The sequence below is a fragment of the Moschus berezovskii genome, chromosome 1 (assembly GCF_049115385.1).
Source record: "Moschus berezovskii isolate FMDL1 chromosome 1, NW_MosBer_1.0, whole genome shotgun sequence".
Taxonomy (NCBI): domain Eukaryota; kingdom Metazoa; phylum Chordata; class Mammalia; order Artiodactyla; family Moschidae; genus Moschus; species Moschus berezovskii.
Window position 1 is genome coordinate 24,326,300 of NC_142460.1, and position 21,908 is coordinate 24,348,207.

A 21,908-nucleotide genomic window follows, 5' to 3' on the forward strand; every position below is an offset into this window, starting at 1 on the left:
ATGGTCAAGAATCTGCCTGCAATACAGGAGATCCAGGTTTGCTCCTTGGATCAAGAAGATCCCCTGGAGAAAGGAATGGCAACCCACTCCAGTATTCTTGCTGGGAGAATTCCATGGACAGAGGAGCCTGGCGGGTCCATGGGGTTGTAAAGGCTTGGACATGACTAAGATGACTAACACTTTCACTTTTCACATAGCTTGAGAAAAACAAGAGGCACAAACATGATTCAAATATTAAATTCAGTAAAGAAATGGGTAATTGGCACCCATGGAAGAGAACCATCCAATGCATTCTGAAAATAATGTTAGCACAAAGCAGTCTCCTAAATTGATGGACTTCAACCGTAGTATAAGAGGCCTATATAATACTTACACTAATTTCATACAGATTTTTTCCTTTCTTAGAGAATGGGCTGCTAGATGCTAAGGTTGTATTTTTATTTGTCACCTTCTGGATATATTATTAGAGCAAATACAGGCATTGAGGGGCTTCCTTTGTGGCTCAGAAAGTAAAGAATCTGCCTGCAATGCAGGAGACCTGAGTTCAATCTCTGGGTCAGGAAGATTCGCTGGAGGAAGGCATAGCAACCCACTCCAGTACTCTTGCCTTTAGAAATTCATGGACAGAGATCCTGGCAGGCTATAATTTACAGGGTAGAAAAGAGTCAGACATGATGAGTGACTAACAAACACACACAGAGAGACACACACACACACAGACACACACACACACGGACTGAGACAGTAAACACCATGGATTCCTGAATTCACTTGTACCACACATTAATGTGATCCATGTAATTCTCAGGGAAGGTGGGCTACAAAGTACATGCTCAGTCAATAGCTACGGCATGAAACAGTCTTTTAGTCACCTTATGATAAAAAGAAAGAAAAATATATATATGACATTTCATGACGTCAGATGGGAAAGAAATGGTACAAGAGAATTCTCCCCTTAACAAGGAAATCCAGCAAAACAGTCAAGGTGTAGAGAGAAAGGCAATTCCCAGAAGGCAAAATGAGATTTTTTTAAACTTTGTTTTCAAAAATCCTCTCTTAGAGGACTTGAGTCAATGTCTTATTTTATCCAAATTAGTTTTCACTTCTGTAACTATTATTAGAGTTGTTGAGTTTTGCTTGTACGTGTTGTGGATCCTGTGGTTCCCACGTTTTGTCAAAAACAGAGTCACCTGAAATATTTCTGTGGTTGAGATGTGCAGTGAATTTAGCTGGCTGTTTGAAAACTCCCCTGATTCTGTTAGCTGTTTGCTCTGTCTTCCTGCTGGTTCTCATCATTCCTCTCTAATTTTGAATGTGGTTAAGGAAAAGAAAGGCAAAATAAAAGTCTATTTTGAAGCAAATGACACCTCCCATGACTAACTATATACAGTATTTGTGACTTTGGACAGTTTTATTATTGCACTCTCCAGGGCCCACAGCTTGCTGCTACTAAATAAGAAATCTCCATTGTGTATTTTTATGGCCTAAATTCACACATTGTTATATATAATATTTGTCTTTTACTGAATGCTTGGATTCCTCTGTCTCTCTCAGTCCCTCTTTTCTTTAGATGCAGAAAAATGGAGAATAATGGTAACAACAGCCATTTTATTTTTAGGGATTTCCATGCTATATCTTCTTAAAGCCAACCACAACCATTTATATAAGTAGAAAGAATATGACTTGAAAATCAAACATGAATGAGACAGGCAGGAACATGTGAATTTATAGGGTCGTATACGGTTTCTGGAGGCTTCCTTGGTAGCTCCACTGGTAAAGAATCTGCCTGCGATGCAGGAAATCCTGGTTTAATTCCTGGGTGGGGAAGATCCCCTGGAGAAGGGATAGGCTACCCACTCCAGTATTCTTGGGCTTCCCTGGTGGTTCAGGCAATAAAGAATCTGCCTGAAAGGAAGGAGACCTGGGTTTGATCCCTGAGTTGAGAAGATCCCCTGGAGGAGGGCATGACAACTCACTCCAGAATTCTTGCCTGGAGAATCCCCATGGACAGAGCAGCCTGGTGGGCTACAGTCCACGGGGTCACAGAGAGTCAGATAAGACTGAGCAACTAAGCACAGCACAGCATATGGTTTCAGGAGTGAGACAGTGAGAGAACAGGGAAACCAAGACTGCATTGCTGTGAAGAAATACAAAGAATAACTTGTTAGTTTGATTCTGCTTTAAAATAATGCATGAAGATGATTTAACAACGTAGCTTATGATCTAAAAATGCTGGGTTCATTTTTGAATCATCATGCATCTCCTCAGTTCCCCGGAAGAGTCATCATGTCTTGTTAAGAATAGAACAAGCACTGGTAAATTAATGGATTAATAAATAAAACTGGACATTTAGAAGTGGCACAATGCAGTTGGTGAAGTCATGCATAGGAGGATGAAACCTGCTTTGTGATGTAGGACAAAAGCACTGAAGCTGCTTAGTGATTCGCTTTCCTCTGGTGCCAACTAGCAAGAACATAATCCCTTTGAAAATTCGTTTTAATGATGGCCGATGGTTGTGTTGGTACAGCAGAGATTTTATATCATTTGTTTAGGGCTGGACAGAGTGGTAAACCACAACGATCTGGTTCTACATCGCATAGCAACCATTTGGTTTATACCACTGAAGCGTTGGTGCCAGGTCCTGAAGAGATGCTGCCCTGATTCCACAGGCAGGAGCAGAGATGGCAGAAGCATCATCAAGGTGACTCCCAAAGAGGAAGGCCACTGTGGGCTCTGTCCCCAGCTTCCTGGGTAGGTTTCCAGCTCACCGCCGTCTAGGGCGCAGTGGCACGTCATGGAGGAGTCTCTGTAAGCCGTATTTCTGACATGCCGCGCTTGCTCATGGTGTGCGCCAGACAGGAACATATGGTTCCAAATGTCTGTGGCAGTTGTGTAGAGGACACAGCAGAAAGAGCTGATTTATGTCAAAAATAAAATAAAAAGGAGAAATCTGGAAAGCAATGAAGTGGCCACTGAAGAGCCAAGACCTTCAGTACTTCAAGTTGCCCATTATGGTTCTCAGAGGGAAAGAAATGTAGATAGTGAAAACACTGATATTGTTTACAGCTGTGATTTAAAATGTTCTCATTGCTTATCGTAGAACTATTCAATGACAAAAATCAGTATTACTCTAGGAATGCCAGTTGCTTGTCTAAGTAATTTTATAGAACATAGGTATTTAGTAATAATACTTTACAGAGGATTTTCTCTTTGAGGATTTTAAAAAATAAATAAAATCAGTTGATGCACTGGCATGGTTTCCTGTGTGAATTTTTCAGGTCAATAATCTGTGGTGGGAAGAAACTTGTTTACCTTGCCCTGGGATAAATATCTGTCTAACTGGGCTTTTATCTGTTCTTATGTTGTGAGCTTTTAGCGATCACGTCACACGTCCCAAATATCTGAGCTGCCCAGAGTAAGGCATTTCTGTCCTCACTCATTTAGGAGCCAGCGGCTTTTTGTGGCTGAGATCACCCTGCTCTCACTTTGCTGTTGTGCTACAGATGATTCAAAAGCAATTAGTGTTAGACTTGGGAACGCTTTTAAAACTGACTGGCCATGGACAAACTCAGGACATTTGAATCAAGTGAGGTCTTACCACACGTCTGCTTCCTAAATCAGGAGGTATGCCACCTTCTTGAATCAGGAAATCGCATGGCGTAAAGAAAAGGGCTATCAAATGTGTTTCTTGTAACTCCAGTCTACATTGCTGTGACCAACACAGTAAGGATAAGATTAACCATCCAAGCTTGAAAAGTAATAAATACCAAATAAGTATAAGCTAGCTAAAAAATAACAGGGTACACGGATACATGTTAGTTGCTCAGTCATGTCCACTCTTCGTGACCCCATGGACTGAAGTCACCAGGGAATTCTCCAGGCAAGAATACTGCAGTGGGTAGCCTTTCCCTTCTCCAGGGGATCTGCCCGACCCAGGAATCAAACCCAGGTGTCCTACATTGCAGGCAGATTCTTTACCATCTGAGTCATCAGGGAAGCCTGGGCTAGCTAAAAACTAACAAGGTAGGTAAAGTATATTAAAAATATGGAGAAATAACTAGGGAAATAAACTTCCAGGTCCCTCAGAAGCAGGCAGAGGTGAGAATTCAATTATTATAAGTGAATTTGGTAGTTCATTCGAAGAAGGACAGTAAGAGTGAAGGTAAGAGGCAGGAAAAGAGAAGAAAGCTGATAAAAGATGCATTACCCAGCAAGTGATTTCCACAGGCAACTGGAACAGAATTCCTCTGGGAAACTCTAGGAGAAAGTATAGGACACAGTTCAGGGTTCTCCCAGGTAAGGGGCAGATTCCAAGATACTGGATCTAGATTTAACCTCCCAACTCCCGAAGTGAAAAAGAAGCAAGAGGAAGGGAATGTGAAGGAGGAGGAGAAGAGAAGGTGCAGGGCAGGAACAGAGACACAGAGGTAGGGAACAGACATTTGGATACAGGTTCTGGGGGTCGGAGAAGGGGCGGGATGCAAGGGAGATGAGGATTCATGTACACGCACTGTCCTATGTAAAACAGATAACAAGGGGGAACTTGCTGTATCGCACAGGGAGCTCAGCTCGGTGCTCTGTGATGACCTAGAGGGGAGGGGTGGGGCTGAGGGCTGTGAGGGAGGGTCAAGAGGGAGGGGGTATATGTGTCCACGCAGCTGATCCACTTCATTGTACAGCGGAAGCTAACAGAACATTATAAAGAAACTGTGTGTGTGTTAGTTGCTCAGTCGTGTCCGACTCTTTGCGACCCCATGGACTGGCTCCTCTGTCCATGAAATTCTCCAGGCAAGAATATTAGAGTGGGTTGCCAGAAACTGTACCCAACTGAAAAAAAAAGAAAGAAAGAAAGTAGAGGAGGGAGGAGGGAAAAGAAAGGGGGAAAAATGTCCTCAGGAAGAGTCCCAGCTGTTTTCAGGAAGCCGGACTGACATGCAGAGGTGAGTGCTGAGAGCGTGTGGGCGGGGCACTGAGAACACCTGGTGCTGCAATTTGGACCAAAAGTTACAGAATACGCGCTCTGGGTAAAAGTGAAGGAGTGAATACATTTCCTCCAGAAAGCTCACTAAAACTACAGTACAGGGACCAGGAGAAAATGCAGTCACTGAGGAGCAGAAATTCACCTGGCCATCTAGAGAACACTCAGTATTAAACCATCACTGCTAACAGGCAAGAGCCAACCTGCTTTTCAAGGTAGAAATGTCTCATGGCTAAGAGCCAGCAGGCTGCAGGGCCTCCAGGCCCAGGGGGACGTGGTGACCTGATCTAGAAAGGACTGCTGGAAAGCTCTTTAAGAAGGAATTACAGCCACACCACTAGATAACTTCCTCTCCCTATGACCTCCACATAAAAGTGGGGGCATTTCTCTGAAGAGGGTACAACTGAGGCTTTCTGGACAGGAGGATTCAGACTTAAGGAAAGGCATAAATAACAGTCTGAACTGGGGATTTAAGTCAACACAGATGTAAATGGAAGTTGAGACTGGTGGCTATTTTCATTCACATGACATGCAGTTCAGTTCAGTTCAGTGGCTCAGTCATGTCTGACTCTTTGCGATCCCATGAACCTCAGCACATCAGGCCTCCCTGTCATCACCAACTCCCAGAATTTACCCAAATTTATGTCCATTGAGTCGGTGATGCCACCCAACCATCTCATCCTCTGTCATCCCCTTCTCCTCTTGCTCTCAATCTTTCCCAGCATCAAGGTCTTCTCCAATGAGTCAGCTCTTTGCATCAGGTGGCCAAAGTATTGGAGTTTCAGCTTCAACATCAGTCCTTCCAATGAACACCCAAGACTGATCTTTAGAATGGACTGGTTCGATCTCCTTGCAGTCTAAGGGACTCTCAAGAGTCTTCTCCAACACCACAGTTCAAAAGCATCAATTCTTCGGTGCTCAGCTTTCTTTATAGTCCAACTCTCATATTCATACATGACTACTGGAAAAACCATAGCCTTGACTAGATGGACCTTTGTTGACAAAGTAATGTCTTTGCTTTTTAGTATGCTGTCTAGGTTGACCATAACTTTACTTCCAAGGAGTAAGCATCTTTTAATTTCATGACTGCAATCACCATCTGCAGTGATTTTGGAGCCCTAAAAAATAAAGTCTGACACTGTTTCCACTGTTTCCCCATCTATTTCCCATGAAGTGATGGGACCGGATGCCATGATCTTAGTTTTCTGAATGTTGAGCTTTAAGCCAACTTTTTCACTCTCCTCTTTCACTTTCATCAAGAGGCTCTTTAGTTCTTCTTCACTTTCTGCCATAAGGGTGGTGTCATCTGCATATCTGAGGTTATTGATATTCCTCCCGGCAATCTTGATTCCAGCTTGTGCTTCCCCCAGCCCAGCGTTTCTCATGATATACTCTGCATAGAAGTTAAATAAGCAGGGTGACAATATGTAGGTGACAACATGCAGTTCACAGATAGTTAAGACCTTGACTCTTAAGGAAGAGCACCAGGAGTGTCTTTTCTTGGGAATGTAATCAGCCCAGAAGAAAACTTCTTTTTTTTTTTAATTTCCTTCAAATGTATTTATTAAAGAGAAATAAACATTACACACATAGTTGAATTCCCATTCTGGCTGCCCCAAAGGCAACCAACATTGTGATATTTCTTTGTCATGAGTTTACATTACCTACATACTGTCCTTTTGCTGAGTGTTAGAATTTGATTCTGTTTTGTTTATTTGTTTGTTTATGGAAGTATAGTTGCTGTACATTACACAAGTTATAGGTATACAGTACAGTGATTCACAATTGTTAAAGGTTATACTTCATCGATAGTTATTACAAAATATTGGTTCTATTCCCCATGTTGTAGAATATATCCTAGCAGCTTATTTTACACATAATAGTTTGTACTTCTTACTCCACCATCTTTATATAGTCCCTCCTCCATTCAGCCTCCCTATGGTAACCACTAGCTTTTTCTCTGTATCTGTGAGTTTGCTTCATTTTTGTATATTGACTAGTTTGTTGTAGTAAACTCTTAAATGTAATTTTGAAAATACTGACATCAGAGGTGCCCCCATGTCACTGCCATGTGTGTGTGTGTGTGTGTGCGCGCGCGGGCACGCGGTGTAGTCACTCAGTTGTGTCCTACTCTTGGCAACCCTTTGGACTGTAGCCTTCCAGGATCCTCTGTCCATGAGATTCTCCAGGCAAGAGTACTGGAGTAGGTTGCTGTTTCCTCCTCCAGGGGATTTTCCCAACCCAGGGATCGAATCTGCATCTCCTGTGTCTCCTGCACTGACTACAGGGAGATTCTTTACCTGCTGTACCATTGGGAAAGCTAAGAACCCACACATCCTGCCTAATTTTACTCCACACTTGCAATCAGCCTTCCAGACCTTTCTCCTTAAACATGAACAGACAACAAAAGGTTGTGGGATATTTGAGAAAGTTCCCACCATGAAAGTTGGAGACCAAAGAACACACGAAAAAGGCATCTTGAAACTAACAGAAAGTATTTAGGGGAGAAAAATCCCTCCAAAATATCCTCAAAGGCTTAAAAACAGACATTACAGCTATGAAACAGAAACAAAATATTTAACATTGAGAGGGAAAAAATAACTCATAAAAACATAATAGCATAAATTTTTAAAAATCATCAAAGGATTAAAACCCAAAGTTGAGAAAATGTCCCAAAGGGTGACTTAAGTTGACAAAGAGAGGTACTCAAGCAACAGGTACACTATCTGAATAAACCAAGCTAGCGAAAGAGAATTTTTTGAGACACTTTTGCTTAGGAAATGACTCTGATGTGTGCTGAGAGAAACGAAGAGGGAAGAATGAGCTAGATGGAGATACGAAGACAGGGAGACATAGAGAAAGAAATAGGGAGGCGGCAGAGGCGCAAAAGAGACAACGTTCAAAGCTAAAGCAAAACCGAAAGCATCAGACATTAAATGTACAGAAAAGGGAGAGAATCAGAGTCAAGCATAAACCCTGAATGGTGACTGCACTTGAAAGTTCAGTTTATTAAGAGGAGAAAGCGAAGCCAGTAGAATGAAGGTGTTAGAGAGTGAAAATCTCATATACCATGACAGCATGATGGATAATACCACCAACTCATGAAGCCAGCAAGAACTATTTGTGTATATTATGTAGAAGCAGCTGAACAACAACAAACACAGAAACGCGGGCTGTGTGACTGCTGCGCACAATACCTGAAAGAGCTGGAGAGGGAGCACTGGGGGAACAAGGTGAAGGGACAGTGTTCGGTCACATTTTTATTTAGTATTTAGTGCTAAGTTCTGTATTATATGCATGTATTTATATATGCATGTATTTAATTATATGCACATATTTCTTTGATAAATAAACACAATACTTTAAAATACAAAGGATGCTCCAAGAAGTGATTGTGAGGAAAGAAATTAAACCAAGGTGTAATAATTAGAAACCCGGATTAATTTGCATAATTTGAATATGAAGAAGCTTAGTATGTATTGTTATCAGGGGGCTGACTTTGGAAATCTATAAGGCAAGGTGGGCTGAATAATAATTAGAAGGTTGGAATGGCTGTGAGCTTCAGTTTTTGGCTTTTTAAAAGCAATTACTAGCTTTTTAAGGTTCTTTAAGGTTTCTGCTCACTTATTTAATCACTCCAAAACTGAAGTAACTTGAGCTTATACGATTACTGAAAATAATGATTATTAAAATATGTACCAAAGTAAACTTTGAATACGTTAGGTATGTATACATGTATGCTAAATCGCTTCAGTGGTGCCAACTCTTTGTGATCCTGTGGGCTGTAGCCCGCCAGACTCCTCTGTCCATGGGATTCTCCAGGTAAGAATACTGGAGCGGGTTGTTATATCCTCCTCCAGGGGAATCTTCCAAACCCAGGGATCAAACCTACATCTCCTGCATTGGCAGGTGGGTTTTTTGCCACTAGCACCACCTGGGAAGCCCATAGTTATGTGTGCTGCTGCTGCTGCTAAGTCGCTTCAGTCGTGTCTGACTCTGTGCGACCCCATAGACAGCAGCCCTCCAGGCTCCGCCGTCCCTGGGATTCTCCAGGGAAGAACACTGGAGTGGGTTGCCATTTCCTTCTCCAATGCATGAAAGTGAAAAGGGACAGTGAAGCCGCTCAGATATGTGGGCAAGATATGCCATTTTACTCCTCCCTTTCAAATCCAATAAGCCTAAAAATATATTATTTAGTAAATAAACAGCAATTAATTATTAATAATAAACTCAATAAACTGAGCAGCAACTATGTATTAGGAGCTGGGAAAGGCTCTGAACATATCCAGAGACTCAACCCCAAACGAAAAGACCCTGCTTTCCTGCTGCTTGCAATCTAAAAGGAGAGAGAAATTCACAACAAATGAACAAATAGTTAAAATCGGTAATAACTTCTGAGAAAGAAAGTTCAGGACACTGTAGAAGGGTAAAATTGGGTGGACATATTTGTCATTGTGGATCCAAAGAAAGCCTTTCTGAGTAATGAGATAAGAGGCAAGAATAATGCTTCATTAGGAAAAGTGTAAGGAAGGGAACATTAAAGATGCTAAAAGCAGCTTGGAAAAATGGGGACTAGTTTGACAGGCTCCAACTGAGAAGGAGAGTTCCCTGCCATGTGGCTGAATGAGGAGGAACATGAGAAGCAAATACAGGGTGAAGATCTTGACCTTCTCGTGGTCTGAGTGGTGAGGACTCTGCCTTATAAAGCATACAGAGGGTGAGTGAGTGCCCACAGGTTGGAAAGATGGAGCCAGACTCACCAGTCTCCCATCACCTTAGATCAGCTTTCAGATCTTCCGGAAGTCTGCTAAGGACCTTGGAGGATCTGGGCATCTGAGACATGGATGAGGCTCCTCTGGTAGTTCCTTCTCTCCAGCTAACATCAGTCACTCAAGCTCTGTCGCATTTACACAGTAGGGAGCTTCCCACAAGAGAACCTTCCTCTGCCTGGAATCTTCTTCTTCATCCCCCTTCAGTAACTCCCAACTACCCTTTGAGCTGTGCTTAGTCACTCAGTCATGTCTGACTCTTTGTGACCCCATGGACTGTAGCCTTCCAGGTTTATCTGCTCATGGAGAATCTCCAGGCAAGAATACTAGAGTGGGAAGCATATTCCTTCTTCAGGAGATCTTCCTGACCCAGGAATCAAACTGGGGTCTCATGTATTGCAGGGAGATTCTTTACCACCTGAACTACCCAGGAAGCCTCAACTGCCCTTTCAGTCAAGGCATAAAGGATTCTTCCTCAGAGAACTCTTTCCTAAGCTCCTACTTCAAAGCAAGTTCCACTTTTCAAATCTAACATATCTTTCTGCTTTCCTTCATGGAACCTGCATTCTACCTCTGTGCCTCAATGTTCTCTTCTGCAAAATGGGTATAGTGATATTAGTGACCACTTCAGAGGATCATGGCAACCCAATATAAACCACAAAAGATAGGGCCTGACCTGCAGTAAAGGCTCTGTAATGTTAGCTATCATTTGACAGAAGCCAGGAACAGAAGGATATGTTTTATCATTTATATTAAGTCTCAAAGAAGGCAAAACTAATATCTGCTGTTGAAAGTGAAAATACTGGCAACGTTTGGAGGGTGTAGCTGAGAAAAACCAAAGAGGTTCTGACATCATTCTGTTTCTTGTCTGAGTGGTTGGTGGCATGATAGTGGTCACTTTGTGATAATTCATCTTTGCGCTCCAACTTAGGATTCATTTTGCACTTTAAACAGTAAGTTTTTTATCATTAACACAATTTGAAACTCTGTATTTAATTGTAGAACTATTTGCTTGACTCTAGGTTCCATGAAAGCAAGAACAAAATCTATTCACTTTGTCTCTAATACTTAGTATAATCTCCAAAACAAAAGATAAGGAAACATAAGTCTGGTAATGTCATTCTTCTATTCAAAATATTCAGTGACTCCCTATATTATCCAGATTAAAAGTCAGAGTCTTTCCAGCAGACCACAAGTCCTTAGCTGTCTCTCTGAGTCACTCTTGCTGCTTCTGTATCACTCAGGATGATCCAGACACAGTGGAATGAGCCAGTGTTTGCACAGTATCATGCATGTACTAAATGCCATGGAATGATTCCTTGTAAGGTGGCAAATCTTATGTAATTTCACCTCAATTTAAAAAAAACATGAGTGCTCTAGAACCAGACTAAGCTTAAATTCTGACTCTGTCAGTTAGTTGTATGATTTCTGATATGTTGTTTCACCTCTCTGTGCAGAAGTAGGGAAAACTACTAGACCACTCAGATATGATCTAAATCAAATCCCTTACGATTATAGAGTAGAAGTGAGAAATAGATTCAAGAAACTAGACCTGATAGAGTGTGTGAAGAACTATGGATGGAGGTTTGTGACATTGTACAGGAGGCAGTGATCAAGACCATCCCCAAGAAAAAGAAATGCAGAAAGGAAAAATGGCTGTCTGAGGAGGGCTTACAAATAGTTGTGAAAAGAAGAGAAACAAAAGGCAAAGGAGAAAAGGAAAGATATACCCATTTGAATGCAGAGTTCCAAAGAATAGCCAGGAGAGATAAGAAAGCCTTCCTCACTGATTAATGCAAAGAAATAGAGGAAAATAACAGAGTGGGAAAGACTAGAGATCTCTTCAAGAAAGTTAGAGATACCAAGGGAACATTTCATGCAAAGATGGGCTCAATAAAGGAAAGAAATGGTATGGACCTAACAGAAGCTGGAGATATTAAGAAGAGGTGGCAAGAATACACAGAAGAACTGTACAAAAAAGATCTTCACAAACCAGATAATCACGATGGTGTGACCACTCACCTAGAGCCAGACATCCTGGAAGGCCAACTCAAGTGGGTCTTATGAAGCATCACTATGAATAAAGCTAGTGGAGGTGATGGAATTCCAGTTGAGCAATTTCAGATCCTTAAAGATGATGCTGTGAAAGTGCTGCACTCAATATGCCACAAATTTGGAAAACTCAGCAGTGGCCACAGGACTGGAAAAGGTCAGTCTTCATTCCAATCCCAAAGAAAGGCAATGCCAAAGAATGTTCAAACTACCGCACATTTGCACTTATCTCACACACTAGCAAAGTAATGATCTAAATTCTCCAAGCCAGGCTTCAACATTACATGAACTGTAAAATTCCACATGTTCTAGCTGGCTTTAGAAAAGGCAGAGGAACTAGAGATCAAATTGGCAACATTCACTGGATTATCAAAAAAACAAAAGAGTTCCAGAAAAACATCTATTTCTGCTTTATTGACTATGCCAAAGCTTTTGACTGTGTATCACAACAAACGGTGGAAAATTCTTCAAGAGATGGGAATACCAGACTGCCTGACCTTCCTCCTGAGAAATCTGTACGCAAGTCAGAAAGCAACAGTGAGAAATGGACATGGAACAACAGACTGGTTCCAAATAGGAAAAGGAGTACGTCAAGGTTGTATGTTGTCACCCTGCTTATTTAACTTATATGCAGAGTATATCATGAGGAACACTGGGCTGGAAGAAGCACAAGCTGGAATCAAGATTGCTGGGAGGAATATCAATAACCTCAGATATGCAGATGACACCACCCTTATGGCAGAAAGTGAAGAAGGACTAAAAAGCCTCTTGATGAAAGTGAAAGAGCAGAGTGAAAAGGTTGGCTTAACGCTCAACATTCAGAAAACTAAGATCATGGCATCCGGTCTCATCACTTCATGGCAAATAGATGGGGAAACAGTGGCTGACTTTATATTTTGGGCTCCAAAATCACTGCAGATGGTGACTGCTGCCATGAAATTAAAAGACGCTTGCTCCTTGGAAGAAAAGTTATGACCAACCTATATAGCACATTAAACAGTAGAGACATAACTTTGCCAACAAAGGTCCGTCTAGTCAAAGCTATGGTTTTTTCCAGTAGTCATTTATGGATTTGAGAGTTGGACTATAAAGAAAACTGAGCACAGAAGAATTGGTGCTTTTGAACTGTGGTGTTGGAGAAGACTCTTGAGAGTCCCTTGGACTGCAAGGAGATCCAACCAGTCCATCCTAAAGGAAATCGGTACTGAATATTCATTGGAAAGACTGATGTTGAAGTTGAAACTCCAATACTTTGGCCACCTGATGGGAAGAGCTGACTCATTTGGAAAGAACATAATTCTGGGAAAGATTGAAGACAAGAGGAGAAAGATATGACAGAGGATGAGATGGTTGGACGGCATCACCGACTCAATGGACATGATCTTGAGTAAACTCCAGGAGTTGGTGATGGACAGGGAGGCCTGGCATGCTGCAGTCCAGGGGTCCTGAAGAGTCAGACATGACCGAGGGACAGTACTGAACTGAACTGAGAGTACTTACCTCTCAAGGTGGCGCTCAGTATTGAGTCCATTCAAACGTGTAACAGCACTAAGAAGGGTGCCTGGAATATATAATAAATCACAAAATAAACTCATTATTTTAAGGACAAGCTTAACCAGAAGAACACAGAGATTAGTTGTGGGTCCCTCCTCTATGAAAATGGCTTTTGGAGCTGGAAGGAGAAGTGGAGAACCATAGCCCCATTGGCTTTGAGACATCAGTCCATCCATTCACTGTCACCGTTGTGTCTCATGAGAGGGTGGGACTTGACTATGAACAGGGAGCCACGGTAAGTGATCAGTCCAGGGTGAGGACCCAGGTCTCCTGACATCCCGCCTGCCTGATCTGGCTCTTTTCTTCTTTACTCTCCTTACTTATGTGTGGAGGTAGCTACATACCAACTTGGTTCGGACTTTGCACATGATGGAATTCTATTTTACACCCTCAGGTTGTAATAATAACATATAAAGATATGAATTAATAAAGACTTTTTTTTTTCTTTTAAAGATTTTACTACAATTGCTTTCTGCAGTGCTTTAACAAATGGACCAGTGTTAGCATGAAAATTACAGTAAAAATGTTAAGGCATGTGGGATGGTAGCCATGGTGCTGAAAAATGAAATGTGAGGAGAAATCCCTACTCTGTACCGCATTTTCCTGACAATTGACATCTAAGATTATACCCCAGATTTTCTAGACACAGTGGACTATAGTATTAATAATGTCCTGAGTGTGACATTTAAATATAAACTGATCTATGTAGGAGCTTTGCGTGAAATCAAAAGAGAAATCTGGTGTATTATAGTCCTACAAATATACACTTACCAATTGTAGGTGGTGTGGGTTATGACTGCATTCATTCATTCATCCAATGAGCATTTATCAAGGTTCCACTAACTGATAGGCCAGCACAAAATGCTGAGGTTTCAGTATGCCATCACTGAGTCTCTAATAAAGTAAACAGATATTTAGAGAACTGATAATGACCGTGAGGAAACTGAGCAGGATATCAATGGGAGGATATCAATGGGAGAAGCAAATTTAGATCAGACAACAGAATGGATAGAAAGAGGCAATGGGGGAGAGGGACAATTAAGAACTTACTGTAATAGACCAGATGGAAGACCACGGTGTTTGGGTGAGTGTAGCGGCTCTCAACTAGGGGTGATAGGTACTTCGGAGGACATTTGGTGATGTCTGCAGACACTTTTTGGTTGTTACAGCCTGGGAGGAGGATACTACTGACATCTAGTGGATAGAGTCCAGGGAAGTTGCTAAGCATCCTATAAGACACAGGACAGCCTCCTTAATAAATAATTTTCTGGCCCCAAATGTCAACAGTTTTGAAGCTAAGAAACTCCAGGCTAGATGATAGTGTTGGAACTGCAGACAAACAAATTAAGGAAATGTTTGAGGCACAAAACCAACAGCATATGAAAATACACTGCATGTAAGGGGAAAGTAAGGATGGCGTCCTGAGTTTTTAGTTTTAATACCTGGACGGAAGGTAGTACACATATTGAAATGAGAAACTTTGAAAGGGGGCTAGGGAGGGAGCAATACTATGACACAAAATCAAGAGACTGACATGTGTACTTCGTGGAAAATAGTAATTAGAATTGGCTATGAGAATCTGGAGTTCAGAGGCAAGATCTGAGCAAAAGATGAAATTTGAGATCCTTGTCTAAAGATATTTAATGCCTTAGAAACGTATGACATCACCTAGGGAAAAAATTAGACATAAAGAAGTAGTCAAGGAGTAAGAATTTTTATTCCAAATCAGCTACGCGTTCTTAGGAAGCTCTACAAGCCACCTGATTTTTTTGTTTGTTTGTTTGGGTTTTTTTTGCTTTTCATGCCCTGGGTAACATTATAAGTAAACTCAAGCCTACTAAAAACTTTGAAAACACATTTACAACATTTGAGTTCCTTAGTTTATTCTAAGTTAGTTTTCTTATGTCTCATTATGTTATTAAAATTGAGTAATCTTAAATGAATTACTAAGTAATATCATCAGCTCTCTGCACAAGGCTGCACATTACTTCCTTATTAACCTCAGTGTATCAGTTTAAGTTTAAGATTTGGGAAACTGGGGAAAGACTGAATGCATTCAATTGGACATCTTTATTCTTACGGGGGCACTATGAAACTGTGAATCAAGAGTGAGTAACATAGTCATTTTGGGCAAAAATAACTAGACGCATATAGATACAAAATACAGTGCTTCTAAAAAGCACAAAACAAATTAACAGCAGCTGCTGATCACTCATGAGTAACTTAACACCATGAGCCTGTGTATATGAGCAGTGGAAGAAAGAATTTTAACAAGGAAATCAATTTCAATTTTAAGCTTTACAGGTTTTATAGAGAATACAGAAAAGCAACTTAAGTGTGCATCTTTAAGAAACCTACTTTGGGAAATGCAATATTTCTAATATCTCTACCAACAAAAAAGAACTTAGAGACAAAAGGTAATACAGGTAAAAGTGATAAAATGTCCTTAAATAGCGTTGGGCCAAATTACTATTAATAGACTATTGCATGCTCAGTCTCTCAGCCGTGTTCAACTCTTTGCAACCCCACGGACTGTAGGATCCCACCAGGATCCTCTGTTCATGGAATTTTCCAGGCAAAAATACTAGAATGGGTTGCCATTTCCTCCACCAGGAGGTCTTCCTGACCCAGGGATCGAAACTGTGTCTCTCGAGTGTTCTGCATTAGCAGGTAGATTCTTTATCACTGCACCACTAGGGAAGCTCTAATATATATACTATTGATGGAGTCATTTCCTAAGAGACAAAATATCCTAGTCTCTGCCATCTGAGACATATTTAAACTAGAAATGTATGTTCAGATTAATTTAACCAAAAAAGTAAATTAACAAAATTGAACTATTATATATTGAGTAATGAAATCCTTGGAAAATATTTTGCATACAGTAGTTCCTATAATTCTCCAATCTCCATACTGTGTTATCAGTCTCAATTAACACACGAAGATACCAAATCCTAGAGAGATTGAATCAGTCAGCATAGAAGAGGTTTTGCTGTAATAACAAACAGATTTCAAAATTTTCATGGACTATAGCACAAATTTTGTTTTCACTGATTTGTTAACAATTTGCTGCTAATCTGACAACTATTCAAGCAAATCCTTCCCAGAAGATGACTCAGGGATCCCGGCTGCTTCCATCTTGACCTCTAGAACTTGTGGTTTTCGGAATTACTGTGGCAAAAGACAGTCCCCAAGGGATGGGTGAGAGACTTTCATTGCTTTCCTTCCTACCCAGAAATGGCACATACTACTTCTACTCCCATTTTGTTGGCTAAATATAGATTATTACACCTCACTGAAAAAGAACAGGTTTTAATTAGCCCAGGAAAAAGAGAAATGGATCTAGGTAAGCATCAGCAGTCTCTACTATAGGGACATAAAGTAATCTAACCAAGGCTACAAATAATGAATTAGGTAAAACAAGGATTGAAACAGTTTGTTCAAAAGCTGAACTAATTCTAGAGTCTGGATTCTCAAGATCTAGCCATGCTCATATTTATTATCTACTGGTAGCTCAGACGGTAAAGTGTCTGCTTACAATGCGGGAGACCCAGGTTCTATCCCTGGGTGAGGAAGATCCTCTGGAGACGGAAATGGCAACTCACTCCAGTATCCTTGCCTGGAAAATCCCATGGACGGTAGGTAGAACCTGGTAGGTTACAATCCATGGGTTCGCAAAGAGTCGGACACAACTGAGCGACTTCACTTTCACTTTTCAGCCCTCTATGCACCAAGAAAAATAGCATGCTTTACACAAATCTTTAGGTTAAAAAAATAAAATCCATTACCAAGCTTTGTGTGTGTGTTCTTAGTCGCTCAGTTGTGTTCGACTCTTTGTGACCCCATGGACTGTAGCCTGCCAGGCTCCTCTGTCCATGGGGATTCTCCAGGCAAGAATACTGGAGTGGGTTGCCATACCCTCCTCTAGGGGATCTTTGCAACTCAGGGATCGAACCCAGGTCTCCTGCATTGCAGGCAGATTCTTTACCTTCTGAGCCATTAGGGAAGCCCAACCAGGTTTTGTATTTCTATAAACACAAATAAATATTAAGAATAAATATAGATACTAAGAGTACATATAAATACTTAGTTAAGGATTTATAAAGTACCCATTATTGGAATTTTGAAGCATCATTTTCTTAACAAATTCTTCCCAAATTCCTCAAGAGGTTATATATCTCTTTTCATCATGCCCAGAGAACCATTTTGTGAAACTCATCACACTTCTATAACACCTTTGAGTTTCATTATGGCAGAAACCATGTTTCCACTGTTTCTCCAGGGCTTGGCACAATGCTTTCCACATAGTAGGCACTCAAATATGTATTGAATGAACCAATGAATGAGTAAATGAGAGGGAGTCTGGCTCTTTTTTGAAGTAGGTCCTATCATTGTCGACACTTTCCAGAGTTAGAAATGTTCCTCACCTAAATAAGTGAAATTTACTCTTCTACAATCTCCATCCAATATTCTCATTTTTCTTATTTTTCTCTTTGCCTAATATTATGAGTAAGTTCTTTTAGCTCTTCAAATTTCTGAAGATAAGATTCATATGCTCCTAATTTTTCTTGGTTTCATCGATCTATGCATAAAATGCATTCTTAAATCCAGATCCACCCATCTTCTTATCTGTGGATATGTTCTGTTTTACCAACTCTCTTACAGAAGTATGAGAACCAGGCACACTATTTGCAGTATGAACTGACGAGCTTCCAGCAGTGGGACTATAACCTCGATGGACGGTGTGGGTCTGCAGTAAAAAAGACATATCTATGTCTATAATCTATCTCTATCTCTATGAAAGAGAAAGTGTTAGTCACACAGTCGTGTCCAACTCTTTGTGACCCCATGGACTGTACCCCACTGGGCTCCTCTGTCGAATTCTCCAGGTAAGAATACTGGAGTGGGTTGTCATTTCCTTCTCCAGGGATCTTCCCAACCCAGGGATTGAACATGGCTCTCCTGCATTGCAGGCAGACTCTTTACCCACTGAGCCACCAGGGAAACCCTATATCCATATCAAATCTATATCTATGGGCTTCCCTGGTGGTTCAGATGGAAAAGAATTTTACCATCTGTGTTCAATCACTGGCTTGGAAAGATCCCCTGGAGAAGGGAATGGCAACCCATTCCAGTATTCTTGCCTGGAGAATTCCATGGACAGAGGAGACTGGTGGGCTGTGATTCATGGGGTGGCAAAGAGTTATACAGGACTGAGTGACTAAGACACACGTGGACTTCCCAGGTGGCGCAGAGGTAAAGAACCCACATGCCAATACAGGAGACATAAGAGACACGGGTTCGATCCCTGGGTCGTGAAGATCCCCTGGAGAAGGTAGTGGCTACCCACTCCATTATTCTTGCCTGGGAAATTCCATGGACGTAGGAGCCTGATAGGCTACAGTCCATGGGGTCGTAAAGAGTTGGACACGACTGAACAACTTTACACACACAAACACGTACACACACATATATAGTCCCTCCCTCTCTCTTTATATATATATATACATATAGTGCCTGGCGCTACATATAAGAGTGAATGAATGTACCTGAAGTTATGTTAGGTTTCTTTTGTAATCCTTTCCTATTGTAGGTCTATAAACTGTGGACATGTTTTTCAGATGAATTAACTCAGTTTAGGTTAGTTCTCCAAAATCCATACTTTGATGGGGAAAAAAATGTCTATGAATGTTAATGCAAAGCTAGCCAACATTTATATAGAACATTCCCCTACAAAACTCAAAGGAAATTAAGCCAAAATGATCAAATGCTGATGATTTCCCCAGGGAAGCGTCCTTGTCCTTCCACAGAGAAACAGTCTCCAAACCTACAGTGCTAAAATAGCCTCTCTTCCAGCGTTCAAACGTGCCAGTCGAAGGAAAACAGAGACAAGGAGCTGCGCTGGAAGCTGCCTCTTTCCCAGTTCTGCACATGTAAATGGAAGCAATTTACAAGAGATTATCTGGGGTCTGAATAGGAGAGAAGCCACTTTAATCTTCGAGTACCGAGGTTTCATTTCTATCCTTCTCTTCCTCCTCCTGCTTTCCTTCTTCTTTGCCAGAGTTAAAATAAGAGCTCTTCTATTCCCCGAAATGCTGGCGTCCGAGATGGCGCTTTTCCATCAAGTGATGGGGAAGAATCTCCTCTCGGAGACCCTCCGACAGGCGCCCGGGGACATTTCCAAAGAGGGCTCCTCGGCCACTCGCGGCCCAGCGCAGAGGTTGGCTCTGCTCTGACCATCAAGTTAAATGTTCTGCCTTCAGGAGGCAATCCTCAACACACTTTCCAGCCTTAGGGCGCAAAGTTGAGGTTGAGGGAGAATGTGCGTGAGTGTGCGCGCGTCGGGGTGTCTGGATGGGTGTATTGGGGCGGGCAGTAAATCAAGGGTGGGGCGAGCGAGGGGAGGCGGGCGGGGAGAACCGAGAAGCCAAAGCGTGGCTCGGATCCCAGTTAACCTGCTGGAGCTCCTCCCGCTCGCTGAGAGCCCCTGCACCAACTCACCCCTACTCTCTCCCCTTCCTCCTCCGTCTTCATTCTCCTCCCCCCCCCCACCCCCCGCTTGGTCTCGTGGCACTCTCCACCTGCCCCCCGTCCCTGCCGCCACCCCACTTTCTCATCTGACCCGAGGACGAATGAGGGAGACGTTCGGGCGAATCGGGGCAGCAACTTTCCCCGGCTGGTCTCTCGGCTCCGGGGGCAGTTGCGCGCGGCTTCTCGGAGACCCGCGGCCCATGGAGGAGGAGGACGAGGAACGGTGATGGGCTAGCGGCAGAAGCCAGAAGCCCGGCTCCAGCCCAGCGTCGTCCGCCGGCTCCGCCACCCCGCGCCGGTCCCCTCGAGCTCTTTCCGCCAGAGGGGCGCGCTGGGTGCCACCGCGCTAGCATCCCAGGGAGGATGAGGCAGGGACCCGCGCCCCGCGGGCAGCATCTCCAGGGCGAGCGGCGGCGGCTGCGTCTCGGCATGAATTAAGAAGCCAGGAAGATGGAGCGCCGCACACTCCTCGCCCAGCCCAGGCTGAGGACCAGGGACGCCGGCTGGACGCTTCTCTATCTCCTCGGCTCCGTCCTCCCGCAGACCGCCCCGCAAGTACTCCGGATCGGTGAGTGAACCCCGCGGGGCGGGGGCGCGCTCCAGGCGGCCCGCTCCGGGGGCGCGGTGGCTCCCCGTGGCCAGCGTGGGCGCCGCGGGGTCCCGCGGCGAGGGAGCGCGCGTCGGCCCGGGGGGCAGGAGCTGGGGGCTGGTGGCGGTCAGCGCCCACCCGCGACTCCGGGAAAGAAGCCGCGTCGCCGCTTCCCTCCTGGCCAGTCCCGCGCTTCCCCGCGAGGTACCGTTGGCGGGTTTCTTTTTTTTTTTTAATCCGGACTCCAGGAACGCGGGCAAGAGAGCCAGCGATCCCGGTTCGCCTGGACCGACTCGCTGCTCTGAGTGCGGGGGGCTGCAGGCGCTCGGTTTGGGCCCGGAGATGCGCTTCTCCTCTGCGCCTCGGTGGGCCTCGCGCCGTCCAGCTGCACGCCCGGGGGGTCCTGGCATCCGAGTCTCCGGGTACCCGCGGGATGCCCCAGGGATGCGGGGACTTCCCCGCGTCTGCTCACCCCGATTCTCCAAGTTTCCTTACTTGAGTTGAGTTCTTGCTCGAGGAGTCGCCAAAGCCTGGAGGGCTCCGTTCGAGTGACGCAGAGTTGGGATCTGACTTCTGGCTGGGGTTCGAGGAGTCAGAAGGACCATCGAGTTAGCACCGCGAGCCGGCCCCTAAGCTATCCACCCTCTCCCCAGTCTGCCCCACCTGCGTGTAGCTGAGCACGACCCAGACCCGTCAGGGTAACTCGCTAGAAGACTCTGGCCTTTCATCTCAAGGGGGGGATAAAAGGAGACTGGAAGGCTGAGCATAGGGACCCCGGGGGCCGCCTGAGGACGGTGAGATAATAACAGGGGAGACAGGGAGCTTTGCTAGTGTGTGGACTCAGGGACCTAAACACACAGCACCCGCTACCAAGGTCTGGTCTGTGAAGGCACAGAGAGATTTCTGAGCGGCTTCTTTGGTTGAAAAAAGCTCTTTGACTACTTTAATGCTCTCCCTGGCACACTTAAAGCCAATTTCTATTCCTTTAGTTCTCAGTTGGTCCTCTCCCCCCAACCCACTGGGCTTCTTAAAGACCCAGTGAAAGGGGAGAGCCACAGGTGAAGTCTTGACACCACGCGGGGCTCCCAGCTTTTCCAGTTTCTCACTGTAGGTACCAAGACTGAGGTCTTCACCTCGGAGGACTTCTAACTTATACCCTTTCCAGGAACTGATCGAACGTGCATGGAGCCATCCAGGGCACCCCTTCATAATGCCACTAAAGTGGCTGAAATTGTTCAATAACTTTATTAATTCTGACCTGCAATGAACGCATCTCATTTTAAAGATTCAGAACCTAGTTCCTGTCACTGAATATCCCCATAGAAAATTTACAAAAAAAATGGAAGTTTACTATTTTGAAATGCATTTTCTCTAGGCACATGGGATCTGTTTTTCAAGGACAGAAATCTCAAATACTAACTTGTACTACAGATAT

At 43.4% G+C, this 21,908-nt stretch overlaps 1 protein-coding gene and 1 pseudogene across 6 annotated transcripts in view; one reads left to right on the plus strand and one right to left on the minus strand.

Moving 5' to 3' along the window:
- Positions 1–1,070: 1,070 nt before the first annotated feature.
- On the minus strand, positions 1,071–20,258 carry LOC148778702 (uncharacterized; annotated as a pseudogene).
- Positions 20,259–20,334: 76 nt separating this feature from the next.
- The window catches only part of GRIK1 (glutamate ionotropic receptor kainate type subunit 1), a 460,642-nt gene continuing 459,068 nt past the window's right edge, over positions 20,335–21,908 (plus strand). For all 6 annotated transcript variants that reach the window (XM_055421544.2, XM_088836755.1, XM_088836734.1 and 3 more), the window contains exon 1: positions 20,335–20,452. In XM_055421544.2, coding sequence (XP_055277519.1) covers positions 20,335–20,452 — 118 coding nt within the window. The remainder of the gene's footprint in view (positions 20,453–21,908) is intronic.